This window comes from Mytilus trossulus, chromosome 7 (assembly GCF_036588685.1).
Source record: "Mytilus trossulus isolate FHL-02 chromosome 7, PNRI_Mtr1.1.1.hap1, whole genome shotgun sequence".
In the NCBI taxonomy this organism is placed as follows: Eukaryota; Metazoa; Mollusca; class Bivalvia; order Mytilida; family Mytilidae; genus Mytilus; species Mytilus trossulus.
Genome location: NC_086379.1, coordinates 13967118 through 13985015, shown reverse-complemented (window position 1 = coordinate 13985015; position 17898 = coordinate 13967118). Strand labels below are relative to the sequence as shown.

The 17898-nt window shown below is 31.0% G+C and overlaps 1 protein-coding gene across 3 annotated transcripts; it reads left to right on the top strand.

Annotated features, from left to right (window-relative positions):
- Positions 1-765: 765 nt before the first annotated feature.
- On the top strand, positions 766-17445 carry LOC134724664 (uncharacterized). Of its 3 annotated transcripts, none has more exons than XM_063587820.1 (5): positions 766-886; positions 5363-5428; positions 9779-10036; positions 10930-11067; positions 16113-17444. In XM_063587820.1, the coding sequence occupies exons 2-5, from the start codon at positions 5398-5400 to the stop codon at positions 16331-16333; spliced, it is 648 nt and encodes a 215-aa protein (XP_063443890.1). In that variant the 5' UTR covers positions 766-886; positions 5363-5397; the 3' UTR covers positions 16334-17444. The 3 variants fall into 3 exon arrangements, with proteins under 3 accessions (XP_063443890.1, XP_063443891.1, XP_063443892.1); XM_063587821.1 differs by lacking the exon at positions 766-886 and adding an exon at positions 3156-3245 and having other exon boundaries at positions 16113-17445; XM_063587822.1 differs by lacking the exon at positions 766-886 and adding an exon at positions 3173-3253 and having other exon boundaries at positions 16113-17445.
- Positions 17446-17898: the final 453 nt, after the last annotated feature.

Sequence of the window (17898 nt, the reverse complement as noted above, 5' to 3'; positions counted from 1 at the left end):
GCTGCCCCAGCACCACATGGACCTGTATTTCCTTTGCAGGAGCCATCAGTGAAAGCTAATGTTGTATTATTTTTAAGTTGATGTATTTTTTCCAAAATAATATTTTTTCCCTGAAATGCTTGTTCCTCTGATCTAGACTTTGAACTTCCGAGATTTTTCCAATACTCTGGTGGTGATTTTGAGGCTGCTAACCCTCGGAATTCAAATTGAGACTCTATACAGTCAGAATCAATCTCTGTTGCCCTTTTCATGTCTTTAGTCTGTAATACCATTCTTCCAATTGGTGAGATTATTTTTTCAGGTTCATTTATATTTTTCCAATCTTTAAAAATTTGTTTAATAGGGATATAGTGATTTTATATGATTTTATTTTTGCAATTTGTCTGATACCGGCTTCTTCTCTTTTGAGGTCCAGTGGTAGTATTCCTGCTACTACTTCTAAGGCTTCTATACTAGCTGTTGTTGGTTGGTTGAGACATAAGGCTAGTCCTTTTCTTTGAATAGCATTTAATTTATTTATATGGGTGTTGTTGTTGATTTGCCATACACTGCTAGCATATAACATTGTAGATAGCACTATACTTTGATATATTTGTATTAAAATTTTTGTAGATACCTTTGCTATTCCTTTGATGTTTCTGATTATCCCTTAGGATTTTTGTGCTTTTTGCTCAACAGTGTCTATGTGTTTGTTGAAATTACATTTTTCATCTAAAGTAGAAGGTTATGCAGGTGATGTTAGGTGAATCATAATCTACACTTTACCGCCACGTCACTTACTTCCGGTTTATTTTTTTCCACAACATTGTTTTTGGATTTATTTCTCAGCTATGCTTTAAATGATTTACTGAAGCCAGTAGACCTGCTTTTCACCATGTTGGAAGAGGTAGTATAAGTGTTTTATTTTTCTGTAAAAAGCAAATCAAATATTCTGTAAATTGGTTTTTCAGTTTCAGTTATCATGGTTATTATCTTTTCCATAGAATCTTTCAAAAAAGTTTGTGAAAAGTTTAAAAACAAAAAAAAAGTGGGCAGTATTATAATCCAGTAGACAAAGAAACCAGATTACTGATTCCTTTGATTTAAGTAGGGACCCACTTACTGCCTAAGAGGTGAGCCAGCTCCTGTATAACCCTATATAACCAACCAAAATTTTCCCACAAAAAGGGGGAGGGGGGGCATCCCGCGGTCCGCATCCCTCGCCTCTAAATCTGCCTTTTCCAAATGTAATTCTTCATGTTCGATGCCTCAATTAGCAAAAAGGTGGATAAAATTAGGATGTAAAAAACTTGGGTCATGAATTTAAAGTAGTGATTTGGTCCAGCTGAATAAGGTTAAAAAAAGCACTTACAACATGTACAATGTAGGAAGATGTCTCGAGATTTCAAGACACCATGTACAAAATGTACATGTACATAAAATTGTTCATATTTTGAGTTAGCATGGTAAGAGCTTCTATAACTTTGATCATGTTGATATAATTTGTCGCAAAATTAGTACAACACACTGTATACTACCTGAGAAATTTAATGGAGAAAGAGCAGGTGGAATTTTTTAATTTTCATTTATCGTCTAAAAGTAGTACCCCTGACTGACAATTATTTCGTAGTGCATTTATTTAAGTCAAAAAATGAATTTAGTATAAAAATGTACTTTCATTTTCAGAATTATTTAGGTCAGAATATGACCAGATGACAGACTTGTTTTAGGTCTATAAAATGTTTATGAATAATTTCATTTTAATTGGTGGCAACAGTTTACCCTCTATGACATCATAAATCTGTATGAGAGTTCACAAGGACCTCAGCTATTTATATTTAATTATCTTATTGAACATTAATACTTACAAATGTACATGTATATACATGTATCTTTGCATTATAAATTGTATTTTTGCCAATGAAACTTCAAACTAAAGTCTAAACAAATACAAATGTAACAGATTTTTAAGCAGATAAAGTTCACCATACAGCCTTCACTAATGTGCAAAACCCTTACACAAAAGGCCATTAATCTAAGAGTGTTCACAGTTAATGAAGTTTTGATAAAAATAGTATGACTCTCAAATCTTATAGAACTCCTGAAGTAGTTTTTAAGTATTCTACATGTTCTTTTAGACATGCTAGAGTTTAACATACATGTTTAAAATGTACATGTAGAGTAACAGTAGTTAGAAAGAATTTCCTGCTGACAAGTATAAAATTCATATACATTTGTATATACATGTACAGTACATGTATATATAAAAAAGAAGATGTGGTATGATTGTCAATGAGACAACTGTCCACAAGAGACCAAAATGACACAAACATCATTCAGCCTTTAACAATTAGCAAAGCCAAAACCGCATAGTCAGCTATAGCCTATAAAAGACCCTGATATGACAATTTAAAACAATTATATATGTTATCATGGTTATAGCAAGCAGATTGATTGCTTATTAGTTTAAACATATTTATTGATAGTAGATTGGGAAACAAGTTATTACAACTTATATCAATCCCTTTCCACATTCAAATGATTTTACAGGTGTTGATTGCAAATGTACCTATCATAGTATGTATGTCAAGTGACAAATATATGTCAAGCATATTTAAGAAGGGGAAAATAGTGAATTGTTGACAATTATAAATGATTATTTTCAAAACTCAAATGTACATGTAGTAAATGATTTTATTGAAACAAGGAAATGTAAGCTGTTACAGTTGTACATGTTGCACAAATACAAAGTTTAATTTGTGCATCCTTGTCAATTGATATGTACATGTACATAATACAATGCATGTAACATTTGTTGAGAAAAGTTTATAATCTAACACAGCCAACAAAATAATAAACATTGATCAAACAGGAAATCATTACATCGGATGGCTATTGGTATAAATGTAAGAGGTTCACATTTGGGGAAAATTTAAATAAGTGCAAAACTATATAATTGAATACATAAGAATAAAAAAACATGACATTTACATATAAATATAATTTTACAGTGACATTATAATTAGTACTTAAATTATAAATATTGAATATTAATCATATTGATTGGTTTCTGAATAATATAGCCCGTAAAGACCATTTTAGATCTTGATTGTGAGTGGAATTAGGTATTATAAATGTCCCCTATAATGATGCTCATTTCCTAATACAATAAAAAATGTACATATAAATTGGTGTTTATGAAAAAGTGACCAGATTTTTGAGTTCAGCTGGGAATACAATGACATTTCAGCTTATAAAGCAATATTGTAAGTAGGTAAGGTACATTATTTATATGATTTAACATGTTAATTTAAAGGAAGACATTGAAGAGATGCTTGGAATAGGTCAGGAGACAGCAAATCAACATTTTTTAGCCAAAAACAATTCAAACTAGTACATGTATAAATTATATAATCCCAAAACAAATCTTTAATAGCTTTATTATAATGCATCAACGAGTACAATGTATATGGTTTATGGGAAGTCATCATGAAAGTGGGGAATGGAGAGCATTATTAAGTTGACTCTTCTTTAAAATCTGTGAATAAAATTATAGTAAAGATCATATTAGGAATGTGAAACAACACAATGTATGTTAATAGTTAATTCATTGTACATGTTGTACAAATGTTGTAGGCTCAATATTTTTGTTTCTGTTGAAAAGATACAATGTATATATATTATAAAGAATTTTTGATGTGATACATGTACATGTATATATCTTATAATTTATATGATACATTTTTATCTCACCTTCCCCGGTCAACCAACCAAAATGGCCGCCACGGCTAAAGATAGAACATAGGGGTAAAATGCAGTTTTTGGCTTATAACTCAAAAACCAAAGCATTTAGAGCAAATCTGACAGGGTGAAATTAATCATCTGGTCAAGATCTATCTGCCCTGAAATTTTGCTGTTTTTGGTTATTATCTTGAATATTATTATAGATAGAGATAAACTGTAAACAGCAATAATGTTCAGCAAAGTTAGATTTACAAATAAGTCAACATGACCGAAATGGTCAGTTGACCCCTTTAGGAGTTATTGTCAATTTTTAACCATTTTTCGTAAATCTTAGTAAGCTTTTACAAAAATCTTCTTCTCTGATACTACGGGGCCAAATTAAACCAAACTTGACCACAATCATCATTTGGGTATCTAGTTTAAAAAAATGTGTGGCGTGACCCAGTCAACCAACCAAGATGGCCGCCAGGGTTAAAATAGAACATAGGGGTAAAATTCAGTTTTTGGCTTATAACTCAAAAGCCAAAGCATTTAAAGCAAATCTGACATGAAGTAAAAAAAAATATCAGGTCAAAATCTAATTGCCCTGAAATTTTCAGATGAATCGGACAACCCGTTAATAGGAGCTGCCCCTGAACTGTTAGTTTTAAGGAAATTTTGCTGTTTTTGGCTATTATCTTGAATATTATTATAGATAGAGATAAACTGTAAAAACAATACATGTTGGCAAAGTAAGATCTACAAATAAGTCAACACAACCAAAATTGTCAGTTGACCCCTTTAGGAGTTATTGCCCTTTATAGTCATGTTTTAACCATTTTTTCGTAAATCTTAGTAATCTTTTACAAAAATCTTCTCCTCTGAAACTACTGGGCCAAGTAAATTATAGATAGAGATAATTGTAAGCAGCTAGAATGTTCAGTAAATTAAGATATACAAACACATTACCATCACCAAAACACAATTTTGTCATGAATCCATCTGCGTCCTTTGTTTAATATTCGCATAGACCAAGGTGAGCGACAAAGGCTCTTTAGAGCCTCTAGTTTAAACTATATACATGTAGTTACTAGATATCTATAAGGTTTATAAGATATCTATAAAATTTATGATGCTAGTCAGTCGGAAGGGGATGATAAATGGCTGACCATTGTTAAGAGAGAGCCATTATATCTCCTGCACGTAAAAGATACCCTTGTAAATTTCAAGACAGCACTCGCACACGTGAATTTGAAAAGGATTAATATAAGTTGCAATAACTTGTTTCCCAATCCACTAGAAATTAATATGTTAAAACTATTACAATGTAACTATAACATTTATCTTGGAAAAGCTAGAATAGACATGATAGACATGATAGATAGTAAAATGGCTTGCCATTATAAATATTCAAAAAATCATGATAAAGATTTCACAGTCATGCAATTAAAAAATAATATATCTATATAATCTATATATTGTTGTGATACCAATAATCCTTCTGTGTATTGATAAGTATCTTTACAATATATCCATTTACTTTAGGCATTGTATTTTGTTGTCAAAACATTAATGACATCTGTTACAGTATGACTAGCTCTAGCTAGATCTTGCTTGGGAGGAAACAGATCAATAAAACTAATTTGTATGATAATTTCAGATTGTGTAGAATGCACAGAATAAATGAACTAAGAAATGTCGGGAACAAGTAAAAAACAGAACTTAGGTAAGTAACGTAAACATGTGTTAAAGGTCATGTGGAAACAAATCATAACAAGGAAAAGAAAAACAAAATCTATCATTTGAAAGCTAGCTAAGTGCAAAGGTCATTCTAGATTAAATCATGATGAATTAAGGAAACAAACAAAACTTAGGTGAGTTCATGAGTCTTGTTTTGTCATGTACATGCATGATGTACATTTATACAGAAATTAGAAATCTATAAAATGATCATGATAAATATAATAAAGTTCAAATTGTTTCAGGAACTCTAAAACTTTAGTAAATTTAAAGGTCATGCAATTAAAGTCATGAGAAGCTAAGGTAGGAGAATGATTGCTGATACACCATGGCCAGCAACCATTAGTCAGTCTTCAACAATGAGCCAATATAATATCTTATACATGTAGTCAGCTAAACAAAAAATGGCAAAATGTTATATTGTTCTAACAAGAAAACCATAGGCCTTGTTTATGATAAAAAAATAAATGGCAACAACCACTGACTTCTGACTTGGGACAGACACATTCAGAATATGGTAGTATTAAACATGTTTCCTACCCTTACCTGCTATATTTGTATGACACCAATAAATAAGAAAAATCAGTTAGAAATAGCTTCAGGTTGGCATAAAACACAAAAGTAAACTAAGATTTTGACGAAAGGCACACAGTGCTTGTACCAAACAAAAGCATCAGTTCTCTGTACACATTATACAAATCAAGTGTAACAACATGGTAAAATGGCTAGGCAAAGTTTGACCTTGTGGAATGCCAATATATAAGAAAATGGTGTTCCATCCTTATGTCCCCATTCACATGCATTGATAGTCCAAAAAAAAGGCAGGGTTCTAACTTCAAGAACCCTCTCCCTTGACCCACCACTGATACTACTGTCACCGTAACAAATTATCAGCTGAATAAAGAAAGGGAAATACTATACTGATTTCGATTTACTATGATTTACTATCATTTACGCATTCATTCATTCATTCATTCATTCATTCATTCATTCATTCATTGACAGACTATGACAATAGAATTTCACTATACTTTCTGCACGATAATTTAATGCATGTAATCCCGCCACAAATTGTCTGAACTATATATACTGTCTACCCGTAAAAATACGGGTATTCACACTTACTCAGCACATTAGAGCTGCGGGATCTATAACTTTTTCCCTATTTTCAGGTAAGCACATTTTCACTTTTAAAGGCCTTTTATTGCATGTTTTGCCTGTCAAATTCACGGTCCAAATTATAAGGAAACTTTTAATTACATAATTGTAATTCATTTATTAATGTATTTTCAGTGTGAATAAAATATTGGAAAGCTTATACTAGTCACTTATCAGCCCAAATAGAATAAAACCATGTGGCCAAATGACCCTGTGACACTACCATGTAACATAGTAAACTTTAAAAGAATCAGTTTATTTAAAGGAACTTGTGGTTGTTGTCTGATTGACATTTATACCCCACATATTTTTCTATCATGTTTATATGTCATATATATTCTTCTTGCTTATGGTAGAGAATCGACGAGGGTTGTAACATGTGTAATTTGAATAAATCTTTTACAGTCAAAAAAATAACTTTGATTTTTATACGCCTGTCAAAATTTTGACGGGACGTATTATGGTATACAAGTGTCCGTCCGTCTGTCCTGCTGTCCGTCGTAAACATGTCGCTCCATAACTTAAGAACGACTTATCCAAATTTCATGAAACATAACATAGTTGTTTCTTATGATAGTCAAATGATCTGTGTAATTTTTGGTGAAAATAAGATTAAAACTTTTTGAGTTACGGCACTTTGTAACTAAATCAGGGGGGTGTTTTTTTCACATGTCGCACCGTATCTCATAAATGATTCTTGATTATGGCTTAAAACTTTAAACTGTTCTTAGTTACATTAATCTTAATATCTGTATACTTTTTGGTGATGATTCAAAATTTTATTTTTGAGTTATTGAGTATTTTGTAAAAAAGGGGGAGGGTATTTTACATGTCACACCATATCTCAAACACGATTTATGATTATTGCTTATTGCTTAAAACTTTACACATGTCTTTGTTATATATATATTAATCTAAAGATCTGTATACTTTTTGGTGGTGATTCAAAATTTCATTTTTGAGTTATTGAGTATTTTGTAAAAAAAGGGGAGTTTTTTTTTACATGTTGTGCCGTATCTCAAAAACAATTTATGATTATTACTTTACACACTTCTTTGTTATATTGATCTAAAGATCTGTTTACTTTTTGGTGATGATTTAAAACTTTATTTTTGATTTATTTAGTATTTTGTTAAACAGGGGAGGGTTTTTTTTACATGTCGTGCCATATCTCAAAAATAATTTATGATTATTTCTTAAAACTTTACACACTGACTTCTTTGTTATATTAATCTAAAGATCTGTATACTTTTTGGTTTTGATTCAAAATTTTATTTTAGTGATATTTAGTTTTTTGTAAAAAAAAAAACAGGGCTGGGGCCGGGGTTTCACATGTCCTGCCGTGTCTCAAAAACAATATTATTGCTTAAAACTTTCTCAGAAACTATTTATGATTATTGCATAAAACTTCCACACAAGACATTGGGCGTATCATGCGCTCATGGCGCAGTTGTTTATTTAATTCATTCCCTAGTCATGCTAGTTTTAGGCCAAAGTTGGTTTTAACTAATTATTCATCATATTCATACTTTCATGACTTTTGAAGGTATGAATTTCATTAGTTCATGACAGAGATGGGTCCGATTACTTTCAATGTAATTGATTAAATTACAATTACTTTGTCATTTGTACGATTAAATTAAACTAATGATTACATCATTTCTGAAAGTGTCTGATTAAATTAATGATTACATTGGCAAAGTAATCATGATTACATCTGATTACAATGAATTAAAAAAAAAACATTTTGCATGATGTGAATGAATAAACGTTTAATATATAACTATAGCATTTTTTCGAAAGCATTGTGTTTGCTATATTATAAAATGATAACTTCAACCTTCATCTATTTAATAAACCTCAAAAGTTCACTTCATACATACATGAACATTGTGTCACTGGTTATGACCCATTGCACTTTATCATCATTAATCTCTAAATTATTTTGACTTCAATTGAATATACATGTAGCTTTATAAAAAGCATTTGCTGTTTGTTTTCTGACATATTCTAGACTTTTTCAAGGTAGTTTATGGGAGTTAAAATATGGATGAAATTGTACCAGTTTAATCAAATTGTAAACAAAATACAAGTTCTAAAAATCATTGCATTTTACATGTCCAGTCCAAATACATGTACATACAAAAATTTGCTAATTTTAAACAAAAGATATTTGTCCAACTTTTAATTAATTTTGTGTTAATTGGATAAGTTATCACTTGTCTGATTTATCTTTTACCATATATATTGTCCTACAGCTATATTCAGTTGGTAATTGCAATAAAAACAAACCTGTCAATTCAAAGTTGACAAAAATCACAACATTAACAAAAGATTATAATTAAGGATTAAAGAAAAGTATTACTTAACTATAACAGTTATTATCAAATATGATATGTACATCTTTAAATTGTGAATATAGGTACTATATCTTTTACTAAGGCCAGAATGTATGTCTCTTCTTAGGCTATTGATCATGTTGATGACTTTTCAATACTGTAACAGTTTATTTTTTACTGAAGTATACAAACCAAATGTCATGTTTTATAAAAAATGAAGGAAACCAAACTGTCTTAAAATGTTCAATATAAATTGAATAAGAATAACAAAAAGTTTCCTTTATTGACCATAAACAAAGTGAAAGATTTTTTTCATTGTAATCAGAATGTAATCATAAAGTAATCAGGATTACAGGGTATTTTGAAAAGTAATTGATTAAATTAAATTACATGTAATCAGATTTTTGGCTGATTAATGATTACAATGATTACTTGAAGAATTGTAATCAATTACAGCTGATTAACGATTACAATTACAATTACCCCAACTCTGGTTCATGAACCTGTAATTTAATATCAAATTAGAATACAGCCTTGTTATTTTACATTGAAAAAATCAGCTATTAAATCCAATGCATTATACATGTTATAATTATGAGTAATGCATGGTTGTCATTGGTTTGTGGGTACTAATTATTTTCATAGATTGAGGAAAATTTGTACTTAAGTGTATATTTGATTTCTTGTAATTGCCAGAGTCTCCATTAAAGCCTATAGACATTTTTTACTTGGTTATTGGTTAAACATTTAAATTTTTAGTTCACCTTTTCCACTGAAATTGGTACAATGTATCAACAAATGACATTTAGTCCACAGTGAATATTTTATGTTTATTTTAGTTCAGAAACTTTCAACACAGACGAAAGATGGGTTGAAGATAGAGAACCAAAGATTATGTAAGATACTAAATGACCTGAAGAAGAAGTACAAACTGACCTTTGAGGTCATACAGAAACTAGATCAGGAGTACGAACAATCTAAAGACAGCATGGTACTGAGATACCCTCAGTTGAAAGATATGATAAGAAGAGCAACAACTGACCAAGTTCTACAGCAGGCTGAGATGCCGAAAATCCCTAAACATAAAGGGGTTAAAGGTTTGTGTCTTTAGTTGTTTTTATGCCCCAGCTGTTGTGGAGGGGACATGAAGTTTTACCCTTGTCCCTCTGTAAGTATGTACCTCAGTACATCCCAAAATAGGTTTCCGTTCATTAACTTGCATGACTTGAGTTTACCGGAAAAAAATGTTATGAAACCTAATACACAATGCTAGCTTATTAAGATCAAGTTTGAATTTTGGTGGCATCACTTCATTTTCCTCTTTGTTTGTATGCTGTACAACAAGTTTGGGGTAGACTAGTACTACAGACAACAGTCTAATGACAAAAAAAAAAAAAAAAGATTTATTCTAATTATAAAAAAAGTAATAGAGTTGAAAGATAACAACGGAACATTCAAACTCACAAACCGAAAATAAACTGACAAAGCCATTGCTAAAAAGTAAAAAAAAACAACAGACACACAATAGTACACAAAATGTGATATGATTCACCAAAGACCAAATGACATAGAATTGCATATTTTTTATATGATCCAGAATGGAAGACAGTGAGCTACATCATGTACATGTAGTAGAAATAAAGCAAGGCCATACAGTTAAAAAAAAATCTCTTGAAAGTGAATGTTCTCAGTGAATGCTGTTTATTGACCATAAAATAACTGACTGCATATTACATACTATTTAAAGAAATTTTCATAATGAGATCCCAACTGACTGCCTAAGAGGTGGCCCCACTCCAGTCATGCTTCAGTGATTCGTTACATGATCAACCAAATTTTCCCCACAAAAGGGGTTGTTGGGCACCCTGGCCCTCCTCTTAATCCGCCTCTGTTTCTTTCTTCAGTAGCAGGTGCCATTTTCGTTTTGATCACTTTGAATTTACTCATTTACTGTACTAAATACTGATTTGGTTTTCATTATACATTTTAGATCTGTTCCATAGTACAGAAGGTACAACACAGGTTCAACAGCCTGTCCAATCAAGGTCTTCTAGTTTCTTACAGACCTGTAAACAGTTTGCTGGCAAATCTGACGATTCTTCTTATGAAATGAAAACAGTTACCAGAAGTAAGATTTCTTATTGTGTGTGGGATTTTCAAATAGTTTTAAAGAATCAGGAATCAGCTTATTGGGATACGATTGCTGTCAAGCAATCTGTAGACTTTTACCGTTGACCCTATGATACACTCCCTCACGTCATTCGTTTTATTCTAAACATTCAGCAACATCTCAGATTCTTATGATTGTCTTGCTTTAAAAGGTAAAAACAAGCAAAACAATTGAACATAAACAACTTTCCTGTAATGTTTTACTCATAATCTTCATGTGTGATATTTTCCTTGACTTATATGCGTGTTTTTAACAATACGGAAAATCAGAATTAAACAGTATTTAGTGTTTTTATAAATTTAGAAACACGTCAGAGGGAATTCCCAAATTTTGATAACTTGCGAGAGTTCTCTGAAAGCCGATCGATAATTCTATTTCTGTCTCAAGAACTGAAGTGGAGTATTTCTATATTTTACCGTTATGAAACTGATATTTGATACTGTACTCTCATAAAGAAATGGAGAACCATTCATCATATCATTTAATAAACGTTCTTGTTCCAAATCGGAAGTCACGGTTTGTTTATGTATTAATGTCTATGCGTGGTCTCACTAATTAGAGACAAAAAGAATTGTAGAGACAAAAAGCGTCAAGAAGCGACAAAAAGAATAATATTAGCAACAAGAAACTATTTAGCGACAAGAAAACATTTTTTTATTTATATTACTTATTCGAAATAAATATTAAAAAAATATGCAAAAGAAAACAATTTCAACGACAGGAAAGTTAATTTTGATAGGGAAAAAAATGAAACTTGTAAAATCTAATTCAGTTGCTACATTTATTTACATGATATTTTATAAGGTATCACAGGAAAAATTACCTTTACCCTGTCGTTTTATGGTATTACTTTTACTTGTGTTTTAGAACAATAATATATTTTGTCTTTTTATTTGTTTTTTAAACTATTTTTGTACAATATATAATTAACTTGCAAAATGCATTATTTGTGCATAATTGTCCAGAAAATACATACACAAATTGTGAAATACAAATTAAGAACTGAAATCAAACAAGAGGAAAACATAATTAAAATGTGAATATTTTTCATCATTTTACTAGTATTTAGTGTATTGTCTCATTTAACGACATTTATCATGTTTATGCATATAGATTGAAGATTAAAGGAAACTGATGACAATCTTGAGTTTTCAACAGGTGTTCACTATTCGGTACAATAATTGTATATTCTGGTGCATGTAATTGATGAAGGTGTTAATGGATGTTATTGTAGCAATTAAACAAAGGACACACACCTAGTTAATCTCATTTGATGCTCTTAATTGTGTATTACCTTAGAGTGAAGCCACAGCTAATGTTGGTCCTATCAGGAAAAAATAATTGTATAGTTAGGAAGGAAATAATATTTCATGTTTTTGTTTTATTAAATCCTTCAAAAGGAAGGTGACAAATCTTTGTTTTTATTTTCATTTTATAGCGTTCACATTTCCTTTGCTCTTACACATGTTTAATTTCTTCATCTATCAATATGATAATAAAAAGTACACAATCTCTTCCTCAAATTTTTTTTATTTCTTCATCTTTCAATATAATCTTAAAAAAATATTTTGATGTATGTGATAACAAAATGTATTCTTGTCGCTAAATAGCTTCTTGTTGCTTTTTGTCACTATTTTTTTTCTTCTTGTCGCTTCGTAAAGGTTTTTGTCGCTAATTAGTGAGACCCCATATGCGTGTAGTTTCCTGATTTCAAGGGGTATCAGATTGAGTGATTCCCCGTTTCATTGATTAATTTGAAACTCATGGGATTCTTTCTATGTCTCACATGGTGCTCTTACCTGCAGAGGCTTATACAGTAGCACAGTAGAAGTGTATACAAAATGGCGTCGATTTTAGATCAACAGACACACGATGTCTGGTTTCAAAAATTAAAAGATCAACGATGTTTTCTTGAGAGTTCTTTACAGTTCTCATCTTTCAATTAATTATGATTTTGCTGTGGAACTACGGCAAATGTTGCAAATTGTGCTTGTATGATAAATTGATTAAAATTGATAGGCTGTTTGACCAAATTTATACAAATTAATTTTGAGGATTGTTACGACCCATTAGGTAATCTGATTACATACAACTACTAATTATGACACCTGTTGTGACTGTTGATTAGCGTAGGGTCATTAACTTGTCATAATGTGTCCCCAGGTAAAATGATTGATTTTTTTAAAAATTGATCAGAAAAACTTCAAAATCGGTAAACAATAATTTTTACGGGTATATTTGTTGAAAATCGGGATTTTGACTAATTTTACAATCCCGATATCGGGATTCGGGTTGAAGGGGTAAAAATCGGGATGATACCGCGAAAATCGGTATAGTTGGCAGGTCTGTGTCTGTCTGCATATGGAGGGCTATTGTTGTTGCATAATTTTAAATCATATGCATAGTTTAATTTAAAATAAATGTTTCATCGTAAAAATCACCTATAACACCCCTTCAGCAGAAATGGAATCTTCCATATTATCGTTTAGAGTTGTCTCCCTTTTCGAAGTATTCGTCAAGAAGAATTAACTCGTTAATGCCCATAAACGTCGTATTATATTAAGAACGATCTCAATGTAAACAGAGGAGTGTGTACGGAAAGGAGTCATGCCCTCTGACCCAAAGGAACTTCAATAATTAAAGAGTAAGAAATGGGGTTTCTCCTAAACTGGTCCGCCGTTCTATATATAGCTTCGCACCGAAGGTCAGTGTAGCGATAAGTGAAAACAGGGGTCCAGTTTAGGATTCCTCCTAGAATTACGGTGATAAGATACGGAAGCAAGTTAACTCGTACCACGGCATTGGAACCAAAAAAGTTAACTTCTACATTTGTACTACTGGCATGACTGGGAAGTCGTACCATTCAGAAAAATATATTAAAAAATATGATGTTTTATGGGTTTCTGTTTGTAAACTTAATAGAAATAAAGTTGAATTACTTGAATTTTACACAGGAGTTAAATGAAAACTTAGACAAAAATAAAGAATGTTTTAAAGCATTAATGATTTAACTGATCTTTCAAACTAGAACATAGGCGGATCCAGCCCCCCCCCCCTTTTTCGTGGAAAAAATTTGGTTGATTATAGATTATAAAGGGAATCATTGAAGCATGACTGGAGCGGGCCCCCTCTTTGGTCAGTCAGCGGGCTCCCCCTTAGGAAAAGTTCTGGATCCGCCACTGTAGAACTTAAACCAGAGGAAAGTTAAAACATTGCTTTATTAAACTGTACCTTATTAAAATTGAACATGTTGAAAATATATATATCCAATTTAAGTTAATTAAAGCTGTAATCCATGATCACAAATTGAATGCTATGTTTACAATTGTTGAAAGCCGTGTGCTTTTTTTGTGGGGAAAATGCGGACCCCCTTAACAGGAATCAGTTACATTTCGTTGTTATTTATAGACAGTAAAAATAATTTTGGCAATCATTTTGACTAACTGCTAAGATTTAATTATTCATGAAAAATTTTCTTCGGGTGAAACTGTTTATTCTTTAAGGCAGCAACCATTTGATTTTCTGGGGGGGGCTATGGTTTTTTTTTCTGTGCAAACTTTTTTTTTTGCCTTCGGCGAAGAACAATCTATTTTTTAAGCGACAAATCAAAAACTATTTTTTTCTTTCAATTTTAGCATTACATATAGTGGCAGCTGAGGGTGAAACAAACAATTTTTTTTTCTCAGGGTCCAAAACAAATTATTTTTTTCACCAAAACCTTGAAACAAACTTTTTTTTCTCCAAAAAAACACATAGCCCCCCCCCCCCAGAAAATCAAATGGTTGCTGCCTAATTATCTACATCTGCCACAGTATTTTCTATCCAATATGCAAGATATTAGCTACAAATTGGTCATTGTACTTTCAAATTATATACATTTTACAGACTTAAGAGGTATTGGGTGAAAGTAACGTATATCATGTATATTCATCATTTAAAACCAATTGAATGCATTTAAATAAGTTGGTACCAGTTAGCAATGGTACGAGTTTGCATTGGTACAATTTTTTTTTTAGTGGTATGAGTTTACAATGGTACAGGATAACTATAATTCGATAAAACACAATAAGTACATGGCTCATACACTTGTAACGGGGATTGGCTATTCTTTAAGTTGAGTGACTATTTAGATTGTTACATTTTGCATGTGCAGTTGAATTAGTTAAGAGATTAATACTATCCAGCTATACCAGAGTTACTGGCAAAAAATGCTTGAGACTCACGCATGTTCATGCTTTTTTGCGGCAGTATTCTTGGATCTATTTTTTACCTCTTTGATCTTTTCAATTTTGGCCAAATCTCATGCATTTGTTTAATGAAAATTTGGCAGAACTGCTATACATGTGTCAATGAAAACTATGGCAATCGTATCCCTCAGATCATTCTGCTCTTTGATATTTTAGTAATGTCGGAGTGGGAGGGGTTTAGTTGATACCTATTTTATGTCCTTACCTAGATCCTTGAATTTCATGGGAAAATTGCACACATCTTGAAGATGTGCAGTCACTATTAAAGAAATTGTTGGAGAAATATTTCAAAAGGGCAATCTGGGTTATCTCAAAAATAGCTCTTAAGCATGTAAATTGATAAGGATTTTTTTTAGCACAGAGTTGGAAAGAAATATTATTGATTTTTCATTGACTAGTAGCTTACATCTTTTTGTATTCGTATCCACAAAGGTACAATAAATACTAAATATAAAAAAAAGAAGATGTGGTCTGATTGCCAATGAGACAGTTCTCCACAAGAGACCAAATTACACAGAATTCAACAACTATAGGTCACTGAGACCTAATGGTATTGAGGTTAACAACTGTTGGTCACCAAACTGTCTTCAACAATGATTAAAACCAATAACGCATAGTCAGCTATAGTGTATAAAAGGCCTTAAAATTACAAATATAAACAATTCAAACGAGATTTATCTAAAGAATTAGAAAAAGCACATGTAATATTTATATTTATGACATTGTAAATGTTCACATTACTGGTTTCCTTTTCAGATCTTTCTGACATGCATAAGAAAGAGATAGAAGATGATAACAAAAACAAGGAACACATGATCAGCGTGTACGAGAATAAATTCTTAAGAGCTCACAACAGACTAACCAAACTGAAGCAGGAGTTTATTGCATCTAAAGAAGATCTTCTCCCTGTTAGGTACAACAAGTTGAAAGAAATGATAAAAACAGTAACTAAAGATGAAAAATTAAAACCTGAGTAAAGAAAGGATGTCATGTTTGATATTAGTACTTTACTTCTCAGGTTTATGTTGTAATTTTCTTTTTGGAGTGGAAAAAAGGGGGATTGTAAAGAAATATGGTAATTTCTTTTTCATTGATGTGCAATTCAGTTCTAGTTATCATGAAATATGTCTATTTAGCATGTTTAGATAAAAAAAATAATTCAATATTTGTATGTTAACTTTTAATTGAACTTTTTTTCTACATACATGACATAGTTCGATAATTAAACAAATTATATAAGAAACAAACTATTTTTTAGCTTTAAGCATTAGTCATTGATATTGTCTAAAGCCAATTTTGAAAATATATTATTTTATACATTTTCATACAGTCTGGGATTGAATTTTTGTACATAATAAAATTTGCAAACCTTCATGGATTGTTATGAAACTTGGACAGGCACTAATCGTCTAGACCAAGAAATAGCATCTAAAAAAAAAGATTTGATTTTCTTTTTCTTCAATTTTATATGTTTTACTGCTAAACGTACTCATTTTTTAGGTCAACAGTATACTTTTACACAACTGACAGCAGAATTAACTGCGAGAGACAGGGTGCTGCTAAACCCTCATGAATTTCTGCATTGATTTGATTCAGAATCTTCCTAGTGCTTAGAACATATGTTCATTAACTTTAACATTTATTTTGTTACTGATATGACAACTTCTATTATGTTTGTTTTTTGCATTTTCTTTTTTTTATATGTAAAACTTGGACAGGCACTAATCTTCTAGACCAAGAAATAGCATCTAAAAAAAAAGATTTGATTTTTCTTTTTCTTCAATTTTATGTTTTACTGCTAAATGTACTCTCTTTTGAGGTCAACAGTAAACTTTTACACAGCTGACAGCAGTAAATACTGTGAGAGACAGGGTGCCGCTAAACCCTCATGAATTTATGCATTGAATTGATTCAGAATCTTCCTAGTGCTTAGAACATATGTTCATGTCTTTACATTGGTGCTTTAACTTTAACATTTATTTTGTTACTGATATGACAACTTCTATTATGTATGTTTTTTGCATTTTCTATTTTTGTAATGTAAATATTGATTGGGAATTTTTAATGTTATGTTGTGATATGTTACGTTGTTGAGGTATTTTGACAGACTGTTTTATATATACATAATGTGATCATTTAGTTTACTGCAAAAAAATATAATAAAAAATATGATTTAAGGACATCATGACACCTGTAGCAAATCAAACCAAACAAATATGTGTACTGAAAATTGCATGAAATTGTTTTAAGATTTTAACTGATTTGTATTTTAATTGGATTGAAATACACTCAGCAGAAAAGGATCTAACAACACTCTGTATCACTTTCTCTTCAAATCAATGTAATATTTTCTTCCAAATATAAATGTGCATGTGTATTACTATGACAAAACTTGAGTATTTTGTATAGGTGTTCAACACAAAATTTGAACAGAGTAATTTAGACAATTGATTGCAGAAGATACCCACATAATTTGAATTTTAATGGTTTTATATAAAATTCAGTTTTTTTAACATGTTTATTGTGGTAGGGGAAATAAATT